This window comes from Eptatretus burgeri, chromosome 12 (assembly GCF_056783735.1).
Source record: "Eptatretus burgeri isolate ZD-2024b chromosome 12, Ebu_testis_v1, whole genome shotgun sequence".
In the NCBI taxonomy this organism is placed as follows: Eukaryota; Metazoa; Chordata; class Myxini; order Myxiniformes; family Myxinidae; genus Eptatretus; species Eptatretus burgeri.
Window position 1 is genome coordinate 88,748,708 of NC_140972.1, and position 22,955 is coordinate 88,771,662.

General features: G+C 44.9%; 1 protein-coding gene across 4 annotated transcripts in view; it reads left to right on the forward strand.

Moving 5' to 3' along the window:
- The window catches only part of TFR2 (transferrin receptor 2), a 59,556-nt gene that overhangs the window by 24,060 nt on the left and 12,541 nt on the right, over positions 1–22,955 (forward strand). For all 4 annotated transcript variants that reach the window (XM_085848788.1, XM_085848789.1, XM_085848787.1 and 1 more), the window contains exons 6-15: positions 8,249–8,354; positions 8,573–8,698; positions 8,799–8,915; positions 13,173–13,312; positions 13,948–14,126; positions 14,211–14,330; positions 18,235–18,317; positions 18,445–18,508; positions 19,037–19,104; positions 19,268–19,344. In XM_085848788.1, the coding sequence (XP_085704914.1) occupies positions 8,249–8,354; positions 8,573–8,698; positions 8,799–8,915; positions 13,173–13,312; positions 13,948–14,126; positions 14,211–14,330; positions 18,235–18,317; positions 18,445–18,508; positions 19,037–19,104; positions 19,268–19,344 (1,080 nt within the window). The remainder of the gene's footprint in view (positions 1–8,248; positions 8,355–8,572; positions 8,699–8,798; positions 8,916–13,172; positions 13,313–13,947; positions 14,127–14,210; positions 14,331–18,234; positions 18,318–18,444; positions 18,509–19,036; positions 19,105–19,267; positions 19,345–22,955) is intronic.

A 22,955-nucleotide genomic window follows, 5' to 3' on the forward strand; every position in this document is an offset into this window, starting at 1 on the left:
TTAATTTGTGAAAAACCAATTTAGCCCCCACTTATTTTTTTTTTTTTTTTTTTTTTTACTTCCCCACTATAAATCGTCCCCTAACCCCCTTTATCGTCCTTGTTCGGCTAACCTATCCTGTCACCTCGCCTACTCCCAACCCCTACGTTCCCTTCCCGGAGGGGAATAAGGGAGAGCTAGCGTCCTGTGTCGAGGCCCAACGAAGCCTCAGGATGGCCTCCCCAGAGTTCAGCGATCTATAACCAAAGTGGGTCCAGCGGCCCACAACGACAGCGAGGGGATGGATGGTGCGGAGAGGTACATCTCCTAATCTACCCTAACCATTTAACTGTTAAACTACCCCGGGGCTTTCAACAAGCGCCTCTCGCTTAAACTATTGGTTCTATAAACCCAGATTCCCGTCGCCTGTGTTGGTGTCCTCACAATTTCGGGCCTCGCCCCCCAATTTTCGCTCCGTGCCCTCACACGGTCTCCTGGCTGGGACACGTGGCTCCCTTTGGCAGGCACGACCCTCTGCCGAATCTCCCGCTATGGCACCCCCGGGCACTACACTGCCTCCGAGCCTACCAGCTCCCTAACACCGGGGAGTGCCCCCTATGGCACCTCCCCTGAAACTCACACGTGGCAGGCTGGCTTCCCAGGCCCCTTTCCGAGGGTCACCCATGCCCACAACACTGCCCACGCGGCTAATGGCGCCCCGGGCCCCCGCACCAATCAGGCGCACCCGTGCCCACTACGCTATCCCGGCCCCCCATGGGCCCTTGGCCTACCGCGGCCGACTAGCCTGGTGCCCGGGGTACCCACTCAGCGATACTCACCTTTCGCAGCCACGCTCCCAAGCCCGTCAACAGGGCTCCTGCACCCCTCCAAACGGGTTTCGAGCCTACACTCCCACCAACAACAAAACGACCTCCATTTTGTAAATTTGACTAACCCCCTAACTCACTTTACTCTGACCCCGGGGTCCCTTGGGCGGGAGTCACTCCTCCCCCCAATCACTCATCGCACCATGCATTCCCCATTCGCTCCATACACACAGACCCGCTGGCCTCACTCACTCACCAAGCACATGCTTCCAATTCACTCACCAACAACTCTTCAACACACACACCACTGAACTCTGCCATCCTTCTAACTACCTCCCCTAACTAACTCGTGCTCCCACGTCGTCCCTTAAACTAAGCACGTTCCTTTTAACACTACGTAGCTAAACTACGTCAACTCTACACATTCACAAGTCTGTCACTGTTTCCAAATCATCAAAAATCATTTCCCATTTCCCAACCTAAAGCTCACTAAATCCCTCTACCTAATCCATTCCACGGACTCCATGAGGACTTACCCCTGCCCCATGAAGTCGGTCTAACTAAGCTAACCCTTCCCCCTAACTAGTTTCCATCCTGTGCCCAGGTAAGGGGGTCTTCCACCCCTTGCCCAGGAATCCTGTGCACCCGAAAGTGAGGCTTGCTTTTTCTTTTCTTTACCTGCGCAGCACCAGCGCGGCAACTCAGAGCTCGCGCACTTTGCACCTGCCCGTGACGTCATGCAGCTGCACGTGCTCCTCGTTCCTCCTTGGACGGTACCATCCGGCAGGGATACCCCTCCTGCCGGATTCCAACCCCACGTGCAGCCATGACGTCACCGTGCGCATAAAAAAAAAAACACAAGCCCCACGTCTCGAGGGGTTCCCCACGCGAACACATGTGCTTTGCCCGTTGGAGCTTAACACACACGATCGCGTGGAGAACCCGTCCGGTCCAAATCCGTTATCCTGCCTAAACTTTGTCCGTCCGCGGGATCGGCAAATCCACCGCGTGCGTTTCCGGACCGGGACTTCACTCTCGCAAGCGAGCACGTGGTGGCCTCGTGCGTTGCACAGCACGAACCTCGTGCTCACTGCTGGGTGAACCCGGCACGGTCCCCGAAACAACTACAGCCGCTACTCGGCTTTCTTTCTTCTGTCGCCGTCGTCGCCGCCATTCAACACACGCACACCTGCGTGTTACGACGCTCACACTCAATTCCATTACATTCACACCGGGAGACGCGGCTGCGTGCTCCCGCATGCCAACCGACATCTCCCTCACATACCGCTCTCTCACACACACGGTCTCCCTTGCATTCGGCCGTTCACTCACGCGTGCCTCACTACTCACACAAACCATACTACTCACACACGCGGGGGCACTCATCCGCGGTGCCTCATCCACACTGGCCGTTTCATCCACACATACGGCCTCACTCACACACGGTGCCTCACCCACACACGCGGGGGCACTCACCCGCGGTGCCCCATCCACACTGGCCGTTTCATCCACACACACGGCCTCATCCACACACGGCGTGCTGGGAAGCACGCACTCCGGCACCATCGCCACCACACCACACACACGGGGACGCACTCACACCTTGCACCACACACACAGGGACAACCACACTGGGGATTCGTGTCCCCACAAGGGTCTCCGGGGCCTCTATACCCCCCAAGCTCTCCGTGCACCTGTCCACAGCACCCGTCCCCTCAACCTCGCAAAGCACGACCGAACTCACCTGGTCGTGACTCGCCTCAAGGGGGCATACTCCCTCCCCTCGTTCCTGGAGGAGGTCATCCAGCTGCTCGCACCGGGTCTCTACCCAGTCCGCGAGCTCACCCCCATTGTCCTCCACTACCTCCGTGTGTGTGTGTGCGTCTCTAGCCTTGTCATTATCATGCAGTCTCTCCTCTATTTTTTTTGTCTCCCGTGTCTCTATACGTTTATAAGTTTCTGTTGTCCCCTCCTGTCTATTAGTCTCCGCTTCTTTCTGGCGTCTTTCCCTTATCTTTATGTAGGTCAACCTTGCTTTCTCTTTAAGTCGCTCCCGTCCTTCCCTGTTTTTCACTCCTTGCTCTTTCACGATCTCCGCGTACCTCATCCTTGCTTTCCGTATTAATTGTTCTTTTCTCTCCCTCCCAATTACTTTCACCTCGTCTCTTGTCTCCCGAATTATTTTCTTACCCGCCTCCACCGCGGGCCTATCAGCCGCTGCACCCCCTCCCAGCTCGTTTGCTCCCACACGTGGAGTCGCCATTCCCAGCTCCCTGGTCACGGCCTTCATGCCCGCCTGCAGGCATCGGCCCATGTTCTGCGTCTCACCCCATAGTTCTTTCATTTCCTCCTTCATGTGGTTGCTCATGCTTTTTATTTCGTTTATAAATTCATTTGCGTTTGCATCCATCTTTTCCTTCATTCCTTTTATTTCGTTTTTCATTTCATTTGTCATTGCCGCCAGCATGGCGCATAGCTGGGCCATGTCGGGTGCGCTTGGGTGAGCCGTTTCGGCAGGGGTTGGGGAAGGGTTTTGGTGGAGAGGGGGAGGGGAGGTGTCATACACCGCGGCCGCTGCCGCACCCATTTCGGGCTCTGGGTTCAGTTGGGCGAGTTCGTTTTCCTGTACAATTAACATTTCTTGCACGGGGATTTCATCCTGAGCCATGGATTCTACACGACGACACATACCTAATACCCCCGGCTCCCGCTCGCCTTGAGACGCCATCTTGCTTCTCTTAAAGGGTTAATTTGAATCGCTCGTAATTTGGAGGGAATCGGGGGTCGCTTCTCTCAGCCCTGGACCGATTCCCGTGAATTTAGCTGGAGACAGGAAAGCCCGTTTTCCTGTTCTCCGATACCAGTGCCGCGAGGAGTGCGATGGATTTATATCGCACGACCTGACACCAGTGTTACGGATTCGCGCCCGCCGGCGTGCGGACGGCCACGTAACTCGAATCGCGGCACGTCGCCCACCGGACGGACAATCCAGTCGTGACCCTCTCGGACTAACGCCGGGAACCAGTCACGGGTCGACCTTTCGGTCTCACCGCGATCGAGCCAATCGGCCCCCGCGTGGGATAGGGTTGCTCGCCAAATTCGACCTACCTAAGTACCCACACGGAGGGTAGACCGGGCGATCGCACCTCGCCGCAGGTCGACTTCGGACACGGGCCACTTAAGCGACCCGTTCCGTACTATCGGGATAACCGAGCGGTGTTATCGTCGGCCTCGACGGTTCGATTAATTATCGGGCGTATTCAGCCCACTACCAACCCTTTACGTGAAGCAAGATGAGGATTCAATGAGAGAAATGACGAAGCGAAGCGGGAAACAGTTCAACATAAAGCACATTTATTCGCGATGAACGGAAAGCACACATGTACAATTCCACCAAAAGCACATAAAAAAGAAGACAAAAAGCAAATGCGACAATGCAGATCTAATACCGATTACGCGAGCACACGGCAACACTTATACAATTTTACTTCACAGACGGCGCCGACAACACACATTCCCAAAGCAAAGAAAAGAGAACCACCCTCCAGGATGAGGGGGTAGGCGGGCCTGGGGCCGAGACCGTGTCGGGCCTACCCGTCTGGTGATGAGACGCGGAGTGGCGGTGGTGCCTCAACTCCGCGGGCCTCGCGGACAGTGTCTGGTAGGGGGTGGGAAGGGGGCCCCCTTGGTCGCACTATCTCAGCGCGGGGGGAAACAGGAGGGGGTTGCTGATGCTCGGGGAAAGGAGGATTTTTACTCTGTCTCGGGTCCCGCGACGAGCGTCTCCACCTCGACCAGGTCGCGCCGTCGGCCTCCCTGGTGTGCAGCTCCCGGCACCGACGCGAGCACCCCCTCGTCTGCCTTCGCCGCCGCCGCCTCTCCACAGCTCCGTCCTCTTCCCTCCGACTCCGCGAACTCCCAACTGCACACACAACTCCAACGCACACGACGACACTTTTCTGACGAACGCAGCCGCTTATATAAGCCCCGTGGCTTCGCCTTTGACCCCCTGCCTTCGACCTTTCACCTCGCTCCCCATTGGCCCGAGAAAAAGTGGACATGAATGCATTTTGATCCATGAATTTGCATATAGCGACCGCCCTCCAACGCCCTGGAGGCGGGGCCAAATCGCCCCTTGCTCACCGATTGGACGGAACAAAAGTGGGCGTGAGTCGTTTTTGGAGCGGAAAGTCCGTGGTTTTGTACACGCTGTTCGGCGCGCGCCCTGCACGAGTCCAATACCGGTACCCACAAGCGGCGCAAGAACGGTGGCGATGCGACGGTTGCGAGGTGTGACGGTAAAGGTCGTGGCTGTTGTGGTGAAGCGGCGCCGCGGTGGGTGGTTGATGTTGTGATGACTGTTGAGACGCGGTTGGCGGTGGTAACAATGGCGGTTGGTCCAAAATAAAGATAGTAAAAGAAAAACGGCTATCCTGAAGAGTCGCAGCACGCATGAATGACATTTATTCCCTCTAGACAACGGGTTTGGGCCTAACTACACATATACTTACCGAGATATCTCACCTAAGGGACCTGAATGGTGGTTTGCGAATTTGGTCAACCACAACAATATATTGCATCGTTCTTGGAAGTATTATGAAGGTGATTTTGTGGTCTTCACTCTTCAAGCACATAGTTCAATATAATTATAGGTTTAAAGAGGTTTGAAGGAGTATAAATAAATAAATTCTGGTTTTTAACCACCATTTCCCCCAGTGTCTATTACATCACCGTGTTTAGCACATCACATTAGTTCTTCGTGCCTGTTTTTGTCATTTATGACGTCCTTAAAAACATTAAGTTTCCTGTTTGGCATGATCTTCAATTTTGTTTGACCGCCAGGCAGTCAGACAAAGTAAAAATATTATCTCACTCTTCTCTGCGTATGTGCAATCTGGAATTCGGAGCCAAGGTATGGTAAAACGAAAGACGAGTCTTCATATTAATGCTCTGATTCGTGTTCAAAATATAATGTGAGATTTAAATAAGTTGTTCCTCAATCATAAACTGATAAGACTGATGGACAGATGGACATTTAACCAATTGCTTTATCCTGCTTTTCGCTTTGCGTGCGTGGGGTAAAAATTAAAAGATTGTATTCTAAAGGGTGTTTAAACATTTAACATAAATGACCTCAAGGTTTGGTTAAATATTTAATTCACCTCCCATGCTAAATACGTACAACCCTACACATGCACGATTAGGCATATCTCAGGAAGAACCCGTCCTTCCGGACAGATAATTTCTCTGGAATTTTGGTATTTTAGGACGACTTGAAATAACCCCTCCCACCGGGTGCGTGCTATGCCATACATGTGCTGTTTACATTGAATTGGGGTGCTCCCCCCACCCTGAACCCTCGTGACTTTTATTTTTATTTTTATTTTTTTTAAATGTAAAACCTGAAACCTTTCCATGCAAATACCAGGTTTCAACCCATTCTCTCCAGCAGTTCTGAAGTGCATATTAGTCAAACAACAAAAAATAATGAACAATCAAACAGACAGACACTTCTCGAATTGTAGTATTGTTGTGGAAATGGTCCGAGTTGATAAAACTGTTTAATACAGTATACAATTAGTTAGTTATTCGTATTTTTTTGAGTACAAGCGTGACGTACTATTAATGCAATAGATGTGTGTTGCGTATGTCATAGATAGACAGTTCATCTTCCCTGCCATCCTGTTTGTTTTTACCCCTACCAAGCCTTTGGCTTTGTTTGAAGTTGTTTTCCCGAAATCTGTCCTTTATGTTCTCTTTTAAAGCGCATGCCAATCTTGTAGTGCAAGTTTGGCAGGAAATTGTGATGGGTGTCATTAAAGGCATTCGGTTTACCTCAGAAGGATTATGCCCCAGCCGCTACGCTCGCAGTTTTTGGCGTTTTCGGCTCATGAAGGAGTCTTTCGTAAGTGCCAGGAGAGACCTTGGACCTTCCCAGAAATCAGCTCAGTAGGTTTCTAGAAATCAGCTCAGTAGGTTTCTAGAAATCAGCTCAGTAGGTTTCTAGAAATCAGCTCAAGGAGAGGCTTTCTGCAGTGAGGACAAGTATGCTTCATTGGTGAACGGTTGCCTTGTCCTTTGAACTGCGAAACGATGTCGTGCCCCACAAACGATCCACCTCACTCGCCCCAAAACAATTGAGCTGCTACCACACTCATTCATGCACATCTCTACCTCCTGTATGCCCACCAAACTCTTCATTGTTTTGTCAATCCCTATGTCTGTCTCCTGATGTGTGCATGAAGGCCTTTTTAAGCTGGTTCGATAAGATCTCTGGTTTGTTTGAGAGCATGTATCGGTAAGGGTTAAGGGGTGATTTTATTGTTTGTTGCATCATTTATTTTTATAGTGATTTCTTAGTGTAATCCTTCTCCAATGCCATTTGGTTTTATTTAATTCACTTTGTCTTGGAGTGAATTCTGCTTCGTTTGGTGGTGTAGGTTGGTTGCAGTAGTTGGATTGCTGTTCAAACTGCTTCAGACTGCACTCGTGGCCTAACAGTTTACTCGGCTGAATTAGATCTGTCATGTGCATCTATCGGCACTTCACTCGGTTAATTCCACGGTCCTACGAGTATTGTAATGTGGAAAACAGGCCAGGAAACTTACTCGGTATCGTGGATTTGGCTGGTGGTTGCAGTCATTTTGACACGACCAGCAGGATTCGACCCAGACAACCGGAATTGACCCATGGCTGTAACGGTACAATGGCACTTCAAAACATGTCGATGCGAGTATTCAAGTAGTTGTTTTCATGAGTGTGAACCAGAGATTGTGCAGGAATACATTGAAATGGTCATCAACACACCATACACCTTAAAGAGCGTCGGTTTTGCCGAAGCAGTCTCTTCACGAAGGTTACAATCCTGGATGGGTAGCCGCTCTGATGCAGAATACCCGATTGAGCGTGCAGGAATTTGGAATTTAGCCAGTGTCGGCACGAACTCTTTTTCATGAAAGACCATGTTGGATCTTCAACATCCCCCAACTAATGCCAGCAGATGGGGCAGCAAGATTTTATGTCCATCCAATGGACTGCACACACTGATGAATCACCCTGCCTGTAAAACACTAGGATTACAGTTTATAGCTGGGTTGGGATTTACACCAAGGCTAGACAGTGCTCTCAGCTATCCTGCCAGCTCATACAATGAAATGCATCATTATTAATTATATTATTAGTTTGGCCCACTTTTTGAAGAGGAACATGGTCTTTTTTTTTAATTTTCCATTTATTTATGAATTTTAAAAAATCCATTTCAATGGATTATCACAAAATCTTTTTTCTTTTTTTTTTTGTCGTGCAGTTAATCCACACTCCATACTTCTAGTTTTATGTTTGAGCATAACACTAATCTTTGGCTTTGATCAGGTATCTCTTAAATCGAGTAGGTATATGTAACAAGTGTTCCAATCATTTTGATTTCACTTTTTTTGTCAAAGGAACCATCCAAACGTTGTGCAACTGTTGCATCCTCCTGGTTCGGTCAAAGACCTTGTTGAAGATTCGGATGCATTTTTTGCTTACAGCCCCAGCCGTAATGCCACGGTAAGTTGTTGGACTGAAGAGACGGGAGCGGGATCGCGCAGAAATAGTTTGTTCGGTTATTTTATTGTATTTTCTGCAGCAGATTGTTATTTTTATCGATTGGTCCCACATTTCTCCCAAAAATTATAGTTTTAGCCATCACCAACCAAGGTAGAATAGCAATGGCTCATTGTGCCCGTTGAGGTATTTTGAATACATGATTTTGCTTGTTCTTTAAGGGTGTGCTGGTTTATGTAAACTACGGACGTTTGGAGGACTTTGAGCTCTTGCGTACAAAACTGGGTTCCCAACTCAATGGCACCATCGTTTTGCTTCGTGCTGGAAATATAAGCAATGCTGAGAAGGTAGGAAGAAAAATGCTGTTTAATTATTTTTATTTAAACTCCTGAACATTCCATGGAGAGTTTCATCACGAAGGTGTATCGTGTGGCATGGTGTGTGTAGGTGGCCAACGCAGAGACGAATGGCTGTGTGGGGGTTTTGGTGTATCCTGATCCAGCAGACTTTTACGGGCCCATGGATATGCCACCACTGCCTCTCAACCAGACATTCAGGGGCCATGTGAGTACCACAGACGATGTATGCTCGGTGTGCTGCTCTCGACTGGATGTCGTAGTTCACGATGAATGCATCATTTGCCATCTTCTATCTATACTATTAAATGAACAAACTGCCACGGTTTCTGAGAGACGTGGTGGAGGGATGAGTCTGAGCTTTGGCACACATGTCCAGTATTGCTTCGGATTCCAAATGTCCCCTTTTGGAACGGATCCATTATCGGAGTTCCGTGACAAAAGGCTCCAAAATAGCTGTGATGGGTCCCCAACTTGAAACAGCCGATAACCCCCCACCATACGAACACCGGACGAATAGCATGGCCAGATTGAGTGTGTGCGAGGCCTTGTTTATTTCCTTCCAGTCCTTCCAGACTGTAGTGAGCAATTCTGTAAGCCACAAGATGCCGAAACGTAAAAATGCAAACATGCCTGCAACAGCAGTACGAAATAGGAAGCGCAGCTATCAAAAGAATATCTCACCACACGCTGTCGGTGAACTGCAAGACTACAATGAGAGACCATTTCCCCCCATACACAGCATTGGCAAGATGGACACTGTGCTCTTCCTGTGGCGCGTTCATGTGGAAAGTTGAACTGCATTCCGGTTTCCTCGGGGTGTACGCTAACTTTTACACCTCCTGTATGTAAGGAAAAATTGTTCTTCCCAACATCAGTGAACCACCTCCCCTCTTGCAGCACCTTTTCAAGGACTGCACACCTGAAGTAAGGGATTTTCGATCCAACATTCGGGCATAACTCGAGTTTAGCGTTCGCGTCATTGGGTGTACAGGAAGATGTGTTGCCTACAAGGGGCCCATATACGTTCAGAATCCATGCCAGTGTTTATCATAGAATCGGGAATTTTTTTTTCCCCGGGAGCGGTCAACCGCCAAAGTTTTCGCAAATCTATATCTATGACACTGCCAACGAAATCGCTCATCGAACAGCATGGAACAGCGACCTGCACCATGATTTGCTTAAAAAGCTACGGGCAGTACTGCATGACTGTAATCCGTTCGTAAGTGCTTATAAGCAAGCCACTGAATTACTGGAAAGAGAAGAAAATGATTCCATAAAGTTTGTTTTGAGGGCGGACCCAACGACAGATTTGCGGCGCTATAAAAATCTACCGACGGCAGCAGAAGTAGCAGTTATCTTACCGGGAAGTGCTGATGTTCCATCGCACTGCGACATCGTTTGTACAAGCGGTCAAGCCTTGGATCCGGAAAATCGTGACATTATCCGCATCAATGAGACCCACCCCGATTATGACCCTCTTTATTACGTGTTGCTACTACCACATGGAGATCTGGGCTGGAAATTTACCATCAAGAAACGAGATGGCAAATGAGTCATTACTCTGGAGTTTTACGCTTACCACTTGATGGTTAGAAGTAACTTTAATGTAATACTACATAGTGGACAGTGGTAGATTACTACAACAATATATTGTCCATCAATACGCAAAGGTTGAACAAGGACGCCTGAACTACGTCTACCACAATCAACGGCAATTGTGGGCGGAGCTGTATCATGGACTATCTGATGCAGTCGCCGCTGGGATACTGACGGTGCCTCAATCGGTCGCCGAGTTGTCCTTCCGAAGCCCACGAAATATGCATCAACTGCATCAGGATCCAATGGCTATCGTTCGGCGATACTTGTAACCTGACCTCTTCTTAACATTTACGTGCAACCCCAAATGGGATTCAAAATACTGCCACAACTGAGTCAACCCAAAGACGGCTTCTACTACACAGATAACATCGTTTACAGTGGACTGGGTTAACATTAATAAGTATGCTCTGCTTTTTTCGATAACAGGCACTCATTTCACGATATACTACAGCGTCACATCCGTGTTATGCCATGCTTTGTTCGGGTTATCTTCTAGTTGCTGTTTAAGCCAATGTGCTTAAACATTGCCAATGTTTAAGCCAATGTCCTGACCGCAAAGTTTTCACTCGAGGAAATCTCGGAACCAAGACCTTTTGCAAAAGAGAGGAGGTGATTATGAGATGATGTGATGATGTATTGACAAAATAAGTACAGAAGTCTCCTCCGCCCCCCTCCCCCCCCCCCCTGGCAGAATAGACATTGATAGGACCAGGAGTCATTGATAGGACAACAACAGATGTTGTCCTTGAGTTGCTGAATTGTATGGGGCTTATTGATGTATACACGCTCCTTTAGGTAATCCCAAAGAAAATAACCGAGAAGCATCAAATCAGGAGAAGGTGATGGACGAGAAATTTCTTAATTTCGCCAAATTATCCGGTGTCCAAGCTCTTTGGGTGAGAAGAATTGATCAATGAAATTTGAAATAAAATTCCACGATTTTTGGTTCTTTGTTCAGTTGTGAATTTTTCCATGGGTAATTTTTCAAATGTTCATCTAAATTCTGAAAAGAAAAGAAAAACAAATTATTATAAAACGGAAATGTTATTTAATTTCTAAATCCCTAGGTGACTTTTGGGACACCCTATATGTATATGTGTGTGTACATATATATATATATATATATATATATATATATATATATATATATATATATATATATATATATATATATATATAATATATATATATATATATCTTCTTCTTTCGGCTGCTCCCGTTCGGGGTAGCCACAGCGGATCATCTGTTATGATCCGCATAATGATTTGACACAGGTTTTACGCCGGATGTCCTTCCTGACGCAACCCTGGTCACCTCTTACGACACAGGGATATGGTACACCTATTTTAACTGGGGCATACACCGGGCTCAGTACACTGGTACTCACTTCGCCAACCTCGGAAGGATGACAGGCTGAGTCAACCTTCTGGTGTGAATTAATTCAAGCGGCCAACGGGGCTTGAACTCAGGACCTTTTGGATCCCAAGCCGCTACCCTAACCACTACGCCAACACTAGGCTATATATGTATATGTATATATATATATATATATATATATATATATATATATATATATATATATATATATATATATATATATATATATATATATATATATATATATATATATATATATATATATATATATATATATATATATATATATATATATATATATATATATATAGTTTTTGGCCCCATTATTCAATTTTAGAAATTAGGCCTCTGTTGACCTTTTGACCTATGTTGACCTCAATATAATTGGTGCTTGAATTGAGTAAGCTGCCGTGCGAATGGTCTTCAAATTTCAAGTCACTTGGATGAAAATTGAGGATTTTAGAAAATTTGGCCCATATTGGCCTATTATTGGCCTATGTAGACCTCAAAAATAATAGGTGGCTGAATTCAGTGACCTAATATGCAAATGCTCTTCAAATTTCCAGTTAATTGGATTAAAATTGAGGATTTTAGAAATTTGGTCGATGTTGACGTTTTGGCCTGTTTACCTCAAAAATAATAGGTGGTGGAATTCAGAGACCTGATATGCAAATGCTCTTCAAATTTCAAGTCAATCGGATGAAAATTGACAATTTTAGAAACAATTTAAAAATTTGACCTATTTTGGGTTAACCTTATGGCCTTATACGGTTGACCTTGTACCAAATTTTACAAAACTTCAATGCAGAACCGTCGCAGGGTCGGTGACATTAATTTGTGAAAAATTCAGAACCATCGGTGGAGCAGTTTGGGCTGGAGGTGAGCGTACAGACAAACAAACACACAAACGCACAAACAAACGGAGGTGATCAACATACTTGTCAAAAAAATTAATTTTTTTGACAAGTAACAAACGCATCATATCACACCCTGATCGTTGGATAGCATCACATCCCATCCTGATTATCACAGCAAATCGCATCCTGATCATCATCATGATCACATCACAGTATCTTTATTATCACATCCTGAATACAACCAGCAGTTTTCAACTCATTCTGTCCAGCAGTTTTGGAATACTTAAAGTCAAACCCACAAACAGACACTTCTCAAATTATAGACACTGCAGTGTGAGTGTGATTCACTATTCCACCTTCTTTACGACCTCACGTGTTTGCTTGCTGCCATCTTTGTTTTCAACACATGCATTCAAGGACAAAACGGATGATTTTGGTTATTGTTTCCAATACAATGATTGACCGATTCCCTCAAATTACTAATCTACGTGCATTACTCTGTCTTGTTTATAAAATATGTCGATCTAATTTATTACCAGTCTCCATTTAACAAAATATCCATGTCTGTATCAAAACAATTTTGACATTTTTTTCCTGAACAAAGTCTTTGCTATGGTTACTGAACACAGGTTCACTATGGGTATGGAGATCCATATACACCTGGCTTCCCATCATTCAACAACACGCCGTTCCCTCCTGTGCCATCCTCGGGCTTGCCAGGTATCCCAGCCCAGCCCATCAGTGGTCAGGCAGCGCAGACGATCTTCAGGTGTGCTGTTTATGGGTGATGGAAGGGGGAAATGGGGATTTGTTTGCTCTTCCCTAACATTGTTAATTGATCCATTAAATTCATAAAGTTATTGATCTTCATTTTTTTCCCCATTTTGTTTAAGTGCAGCTCATCAAATCACTTGTTCCCATCGTGTGCTGCCTTTTTGCCTGCTGGTTGCATCATTGGTTAGGGTCGCGGCTATGCCGCTGATGCAGTACCCCTATTACCAGGATACTGGTGCTCATTTCGCCGACCTCAGAAGGATGACAGGCTGGGTCAACCCCCTGATGCTAATTCAGTGGAAAAACGGGGCTCGAACTCAGGACCCTAGGATACCAAGCCAACACCAGGCTGAATCACTTGTTGGGGAGAAGTATTCCCCCTTCCCCAAGTCCCTAAAGCTTGAAGTGGAAATTTTGTGTGTATTGCATAAAACCATGAATGTTAGCACATAATGTAGGTCATGAGATTTTAAATGAATGGTCTTGGTGGTTGTTGTAAAAGCAAACCCAGAATGAAGTTGTGCTGTGCCATATTTGGTGGTTTGGCTACAGTGTTTACTGCCACAGCAGTTCATCCTGTGTGGTTTGTCGAGGTTATTGCTGGTGTGACTGCAATTTTTATTATCACAGAAACCTGAAAGGTGAGTTGGTGCCTTCAACATGGCAGGGAGGATTACGCGATGTGGATTACCACTTCGGGAGCTTGCTTTCCCCCATGGCCGTGCACCTGCACATGAGTGTCACTAATCGGGACATTCGTAAAACGCTGCACAACATCATCGGAGTCCTTCAGGGCCACTCGGAGCCTGGTACGGAGAGTTCCCCTTGGTGAAAGTCATAATTATCATAGGGGATCAACAACCATGCCAATTAGGTCTTTTATCACTTTGCAGACCGATATGTGATGTTTGGGGCTCAACGAGATGCGTCCGGTCCTGCAATCGCTGAATCGGCATCTGGCACTGCATTGATGCTTGAGATTGCACGGGTTCTTACCAACCTCACCAAACATGGTAACTTTGACAAACTTGTCAGCCTCATCAATGTGATAAAGCTTTACTGTAACAGGAAGTTTATTGTTGTGGTTCTGTAAAACCACATGCCTCCAAGGCAATGGCACACAACACACAGTGATCCAAAGGCAGTTATTTCAAAAGTATGTGTTTTAGTTAGTCTTTTCCATATGTCTCGTGGGTAAAGGGGAAAGATGCGTTGTCGGACTCCCGCAGTTAGGGTTCTTCAACCTTCAATCTTTGCATTCTTCCACCCCCTTTCTCTCATACGAAACACACAAACAAACATGCACACAGATCAGTAAAGACTACGAGTAACCAAGCAAGCACGCTGCGAGCGCCTCATTTGCATTTGCGTGCCAATTTTCCATTCAAAACTGTACGCCAATTCTCAACCACCATTTTGCCTCAGACCTTTATTCTGCTCACCAAACTATACCACGCTCACCATGACCACTTCTCGTTTCAAGGAACTTCCACCTCTTCCCCACAATGCCACAACATAATGCTACTTCACTACAAATGCCACAACTTGCTCCTGCGACTCTACAACCACCTCAACTGCCACATATTCATAGAACATTTACCACAGCCTCAAAAGACACTGAGGAGATGTAGGTCGGGTTATTTCGGGGCATAACTTGAAGCACAAATGTGTGCTGGAACTTGTTTAAGGACCTACGGGTAGTGCAGGGATTTCCCTAAAATCCTACGTTTGAATGAAGGCCAACACATGTTCGGGTCCAGAGAGCACCTTCAAAAACCACGGCCCCATGTAAGTGTCAGGAGCTGTTGCGCGTGCCCCTGTTGGCCGGCGGCTGAGCCATCTTTCGCTTTCTGGGCCTGGTGGGACGTGGCTATGACCACTATGGACCTATTGGGGAGCTCAATTTAGTTTGAGCTCCTTTTGATCTGAGATTTGGCTCCTTCCCTCCTTGTCCAGGGCTCATAAAAAGAGCGTGTGCAGCTCATTCTGAGCAGATCGCTGGGGGCAGCAGCAGATCGCTCGGGCCAGAGCTGGAGAGATCGCAGGAGAAAATATCGCCAGACATCGGACCTTGCTGGGGAGGCGGCGCAAGGCCAAGCGTCCAGTCAGTGTGACCAGGCGTGGGGTCACGCATTGCTGCTGCGAGCTGGAACTGCTCCATTTCAACATCACTCATTTAGGTTGCATCCTGCAGCGACACTTCCACGTACAGACTCTTACATGATATACGATAGGATCTTTTCTCATGCATCTTTCTTCTACCATCTATCTCTCGTCAACTGTGGACGCAAAAGAGCAATCAACGAGGGCAAGCCCGACCAACTGTTCTTTTCACAGCAAAACCCAAGAGCGAACTTGAGAGTGAACCAAGCTGATTTATACCTCACATTCTTCCTCTTACACTGTGCCACACCCTACGTCACATTACACTTGCACCTCTCAAACACGAGATGTTTGAGAAAAGCATCCGAGATGCCCACAGTATTTCTCCCTCCTCCCTTTTCCTCAGCGTTCTGGGCTGCGCAGGTCTGCTGGCCGCACCAGGTATTGGGAGGTCGTTGATCCTTAACTGTTGCTTGCTCTGTGGGCTATCTCTACTTTTCGTCGGGTATGTGTATGTGTGTGTAAAATGGTGCCTGTCGTAGCATAAGTTAAGACTGTATAAGAAAGAATATTCAAGATAATTCTGCACTGTCTTCTTTTGTAAATATTGTTTGCCTTTTGCCATACCCTGTGAATTCCTTACTTTCCCTGTTGTACATTTGCAATAAATCCCATTACTGTGCCACATAACTTTCCTTGCTCCTTGTTAAAATAAATGTGTTGTTAGAAATGTTCCCAGCTCGTTTTTGTCTTTTCCTCCCTTGGTCCAGCATGGCCCGCATCCTAACTTCACCAGGACGTTATTCCCCAAGAATGTGTTAAATAGCCGATAAGGACTTGGCAGTTCCGCTCGGCTGCATCTGATCGAGTATGTAACCGAAATAACGCAAGTACATACTGAGGATGCGATACCCCGATAAGGATGCCACGTGTCCTTAGGGTCCTCTGTCCAACAAGAGTATACCTAAGTCACGTGGTCAAGTTATTGCCGTTTGCGGTTGATTTGCGACCCGTCGCACCACAAAGTTATTCGTGTGTGACTGCCTGCGATTCCTGGTGAGTGCAGAGAGGAACCCGAGACAGCCACTCTTTCGTGGTTCCCCCTGCGACGCTGGGTCCTCAACAATATGAATCCTAAAGCAATGACAATCGTTCACTTTTTTTTTCAATGGAACCTTTACTTTTGTTTTTGGTGTGATGTTCACATGGAAGTTCTGCTATCATGCAGTTGATTAAATCTCTGGGTATTGATATATTTATATATACATACTGTTGTAAAAGCCCATCAAAAATGATGGGTTGGAATTATTTTATTCAAAATATTCAGACTTTAAGATATGATGTTTTGTAGAAAGAAAAAGCGTTATTTTAATACATTACATGTACAAATATTGTCCTATAAAAGCCCATCAAAAATGATGGGTTGGAATTATTATATTCAAAATATTCAGACTGTAAGATATGATGTTTTCGAGTAAGAAAAAGCGTTATTTTAATACACTACATGTACAAATGTTATCCTATTTTCTTGATCTTCTGGGACCTTTCATTTTGAGGGTACATCCTCGTGCGCATGCCAAAGCCTGAAGCCTCGGCCTCGTGTCACGTGTGCTTATATCTTCTTTATTTATTAGACATCACACATATGTAAATAAGCACTCATTTTACTCTGCACGTGTTACACATCACATGCAGCAAATTTCACCTCCCTGTGCCTTGTATTTATTGGGTTTTTTTTTTTGTTTTGTTTTTTTTTAAACACTTCAGTACACCGCCATTGGGTCCCGCTTGCAAGTCACTGCCCATGTTTCCAAAAGAAGAGACATAATTACTCTTTAATGAAAATGTTTTTCGAGTTTTTATATCCTGAATAAATAGACCGCAGTGAACACACGGTCGTGTGAAAAGATTGGCTTTTAAAACCATTCTTAAATCGTCCTTTTGAAGGGGGACAGACATCACACAAACAAATACACAAACACGCAGTGTTTTTTTTTATATGGTGTGTATATGTATAAATGTGTGTATATGTATATTTCTGGAAATCCATTTTCTCTCTGTTACTTCTAACTGCTGGAAAGGCAGTAAGTAATAAGTGAAGAAGAGAACTGGAATTTCCAGACATCTACAATTATTTACATTATCCTCTTCTTTTGGGAAACAGGTGCTTTTCTTTCAAGGCATGTTGTCACTTGAATCACATCTATCACTTCATCTCATTCATTTGTACTTCATTACCTCCACCAGCCAAGGTGAACGGAGGTTGTTCCCACCCCTGTTTGTCTGTCTGCCTGAAACAGAATATCTCAAAATGTTACGGATGGATTCGGACAAAATTTGGTGGGCAGGTGGGGCGTGCAACAATGATTAATTGATTAGGTTTAGGATTAATTTGTTAGATTTTGGTGACTTTAAACTGATATCCGGGTATGCGTCAGCCAGAGCGTTGAATCACTGAGTACATTAGTGATCTGTTCTCTGGAGAATCATTGAGTACATTAGCGATCTGTTCTTTGGAGGAAACGTCAAGATTGCTGTTGCAAGCATTCTCAAGGATATATATCCCAGATCTTGTGAAAAGAGGAGGACATTGTGTGCCAGTTTAATTGCCTAATTCTAAATTATTTCTCTAATCTATGGATCAGGGAATGAAGGTGGGGGAGGAGGAGGGGAGACCCTGCATCAGTAGCATAGTGATGTTCTTGGGAATGATGCAAGCCAGCAATAAGGCACTACATGCTTCAGTGGGTGTGGAATTGGTCATTGCTATTTAATGTGTCCATCCATTAGGGTTGTCATCTAATTCTGTTTCAGGGTTCCAGCCAAGGCGTAGCATCATATTTCTGAGTTGGGATGGTGGGGAGTTTGGATCTGTCGGAGCGACTGAGTGGTTGGAGGTGAGATAAAGAAACGACCTCTTCATGTAATGATTTCCTAACACCCTTAATCTGTACCAATAGCCTTATTTTGCCTTTTCATTTGCATTTCTGACTGTGTACTTCTTGTTTTCACCAATTTCACTAGGGATACCTTTCTCTGCTGCACCAGAAAGCAGTCTCGTACATCAGCTTGGATAACCCTGTAACAGGTGGGGCCGGTGCACAAGTTGCTTCCTGACCAATGACAGATGATCATTTTCCTGGAGTTGCATTCTTCATTGTTTGCCTCTTGCCCCTTGATAGTTATGCTGTATCGGGGTCATCAGCAGATGATGGAAATTTTTATTCTCCCAACTGCTTCTCCTTTGCCCCAATTGCGTTCTTTTATATTCTTTGTCCAGACCATTTTGGTGCTTTTGGCGCGTGCATGTCTCAGTCCATCTATGTATTGCATATGCATAAATGATGGAGAGGATTTTTTTTTTTACCATTCCCATCCCTATCGCTATCCATGCACAATATGCACCTCTTTCCTTGCACCCTCTCATCCCACCCTCCTCCCAACTCCTCCCCCCTGACATGTTTCATTCCCTTTTCACAATCCTTTCCCTTTCATTTCCTTTTCTTATTTTCCCGACTAACAGCCTAACCCCCCCCTCCCCTTTATTACATACATCGGCAGATAATCACATATCGTACATTTCAAATTGATGATCCCTAACCTTTTCTGTTTTCAGGTGATGAAGTGTTTAGTGTGCAAGGTAGCCCACTTCTTGCAGATGTCATGCATAGTGTTCTGCACCAGGTGAGGCCATCAACTATTGACTGCGGAACTTGTTTGCGTTCTTTTTTGTTGTTTGTGTTGTTGTCCACTTTGGTGAATTGAACATCGTCATTAATAGCAATCTGCTTTAACTATTGTGGTTTTATTTTTCTTTGACATGCTATGAATCACGGTGCATCTGCAGGTTTTGACACCAGGAACACTGACTCAAACTGTACTTCAACATCTCGTGAACCACTACCCAGAATGGCGCACAACTATGTATGTGTTTATATTTGATGCGTGTGTGCATTTCGGTTTGTTTCATTGTGATGAGTATGTTTGCAAAACTTGTAGATAACAAAAGTTACCTTTTTTTACAGAGCACAACTGCATTATGCTAGATATTGAGCCGTCATTGAATCGGAAGGTGCATATGGTATCCATTGAGTCAGCTTGCTTATTCTCACATAAGGCGTACGGACAGACATGACAAATCTACCATTATGACTTTGAAGAAAATCGATTACTTTTTTTTCCATAATGTACAATTAATAGTTCATATTACCACCACCTCAGTACTTGCTATAATCTGCAGGCAGCAGTTGCAGGATAAGCTTTGCACTTTTCCTGTTGCAAACGTCCCATTTTGTAAGCACAGTTCCCCCTGTTAAGTTTGGTTCGGTTCCGCTTACGAACAACCGAGAAATAGCAATTTTTTTTTAAATGGGTCGAGAGGGCCGTTTGTCGGCCCAAAGGGTCATAATCTCACTTTGGGCTCAGTTAATGCCTGCAGAGTGACCTCAAGAATATACTTGTTAAATATGGTCCGGTTTTTTTCACGAATAACCGAGAAATAGCAATTTTTAAAAAATGGGCCGAGAGGGCCGCGGGCTGGAATCACACTTTGGGCTCAGTTAGTGCCTGCATATATGTGTGCAGTATTTGCCTGTAAAACTTCATCGAATTCTGTTCATGAATAATGGAGAAATAGACGTTCAAATGAACTGTACACAAGAAAAGAGAGAACGCGAGCGGCGCTTAGACCCCTTGGAGTGAAAGACCCCACGGGGTAAAAATTGTATAATTCCTCATGTTAACACATTTCAATATTGTCTAGCAAGTCCACACTACAATTTATTTTATGATCACAAAACAACCTCTCGTTCGTAAATAGACGAAGCCAGGTGTACGGCGGAACATTGCGGTTTTAAAATCAGAAATGCCAGAGCACCTGTCCCAAGGATATGAAACGAAACTACCCCAGCGGTTCTTCAAAGTGGAAAATAACTCGACAAAAGGGGAAAATGATGAAAATTACCTGTATTTAACCATTTTTTCATCACACAAGCTGCAGAATCAGGAAAGGGTCTGAGAGTGAGCACATGTGCTGGGGTGTGTTCCATTACCAAGCAGCGAGCTGGCACGCGCCGAGTGGCTTAAGCATTCCAACGAGCGTTTGATAAACGTTGAGCTTGGCAAGCAATTGGTAGTGGCGCACACCCCTTGATCAGCTTTTGCATGAGTTTATGTTTATGGGTGTTGGGTGAGATTAGGAGGTTACCGTTATTTTCATCGCATAAAATAACTTAAAATTTATCTACGGGCGAGGGGGGGTCATGTTATTCTTTTTATTACTGCCAATTATTGTACTGTTATTATTGTTAATATTATTTTGCAAAACTGCAATGTTAACATTTTTATTAGGGTACCCTGTCAGTACAGGATACCCTATTGTCATTCTTAAGATTATTTCTTTATTATTTTTCTTCTTCCGCCGGCAATTTGTAGGCTTTTTCGCTTGAAAAATCATTTTCTCTGGAATGCTAAGTCCGATCGACACAATTTTTACCATAGTATGCATCTTTTTTGATAGCACACTCATGTTATAATTATGACGTCATTGGTCATCTTGAATGGTGAATGAATGGCAAGATGGTACGGGTGCCATCTTGAAAAAAACGCTAAACTTTGGACCTCTGTATCTCAGAAACCGTGCAATGGAAAAATTTTTCGCTTGATACATTTTACTAAGCTCCCTATGGGGAACACGTGTGATTTTTCGTGACGTCATAGCTGAAGCGGTATACCGGTGAAAATTCGTCAAGTAGAACGCCGCATGGGAAAAATCTGAAATTTTTGTGCGTCATCGACTCCTAAAGTCACCGACGAAAATGTTTTTCTTGACATCATCGATGACGTAATTCGGCCGCCATCTTGTTTTTAAGTGTTTTTTTTTAATCTTCTTCTCCAGAAGGGCTGGACAGATTGAGGCGAAACTTTACAGATATATTCCCCAAGAGGTCCTTTCTCAAGCTTGTTAATTTCTTGTTGATAGGTCACATGGTTTGGTGGCCATCTTGAAAAAACCCTAAAACCTTCAAACATCTTCTCCAGAAGCGCTGGTCCAATGAAGGCGAGATTTCACAATTATATTCGGGACATGTATGCGATATAAGTTTGTTAATTTCGAATTGATAGGTCACATGGTTTTGGCCGCCATGTTGGATTTATGAAAAATATTAAATAATGTTTTCTCTGAAACCGCTTAACCTAAAGAATCGAAAATTTGCAATTATCATCTGCCATCGTGTATGCACGCGTGGTAACAATTATGACATCAGATATCACATGGTTTGGTGGCCATCTTGGATAGAAGAACGCACATTTACCGATTAACACGAAATTTCACAAACGTGTTCCAATACCCAATTGGAAGCAGAATATAAATTTGTGATGTCATAGTTAACATGGTTCGTCAGCCATCTTGGATTGAAAAATAATAACTTTAAACGTCTTTTTCTCTGAAATTGCTGAACAGATCCAGGTGAAACTCCACCACTATGACCGCCTCTCCATGACAAATAAAAAGTTCTCACCCCCTTTTGAGGTACGACACAACGTTTGGCGGCCATAGTGGATTGAAGAAAAATATTAATTAATATTTACTCTGGAACTACTGTATCAATAAATGTGAATCGTCAGCGATGTGATGGAACAATCATGTGGAATGAAGGTTTGAAATTTCAATGGAATCGGGACCAGGGTTTTGCAGCCATGTTGGATTTAAGAATAATATTAAATAATGTTTTCTCTGGAACTACCTAACCTGTCGAAGCGAAAATTTGCAATTATCATCTACCATCGTGTGTGAACACGTGGTAAAAATTACGAAGTCATAAGTCACATGGTTTGACCGCCATCTTGGATTCAAGGATAAATATTAATTAATGTTTGCTCTGGAGCCGCTGCGTCTATATATGCGAAACTTCACATTTATAATTGAGGCGACATGTGAAACAAAAGTTTAAAATTTCAATCTGATCGGTCACACGGTTTGGCACCCAGAATTATTTAATTATTTGAATCTGGAAGCCAGTAATAACGAAATTGAACGCTTTGTGCTGCGCTGCCCGGTTCATCACCTTTCAGTCCCATGCCGTATCGAAGCAAGCCTGTGTTTGTTTCACTCTTAAATAATGTTTTCTCTGGAACCACTTACCCGATCAAAGTGAAACTTTGCGACTGTCATCTGCAGAAAGTCCCATGTTGTATCAAAGGCGCACGTGTGGGTACCCGGTCATCACTGCCAGCAGTTATAAAGTGGCAGTTCTAGTTATTATTAAAATGCTATTGTCATTATTTTCCTATTACTTTTGACATTTGAAGTGGCCTTGGAAAAATGCCATGAAAAGGTGGAACGATGCTCAAGCTGCTATATATTGTTACGGCTGTGGAAATTCGCAAAGCACCATATAGGTCCTTAGATCAGTTATGCCGATAAGTCTGTGTTCAGATAAATTTCCCCACCATTGTCTAATGGGAATTATTTGTGTCACCTGGGCTGTGATCTTTGAGGTAGCCGTTTTTCTTTTACTATTGTTATTTTGAAC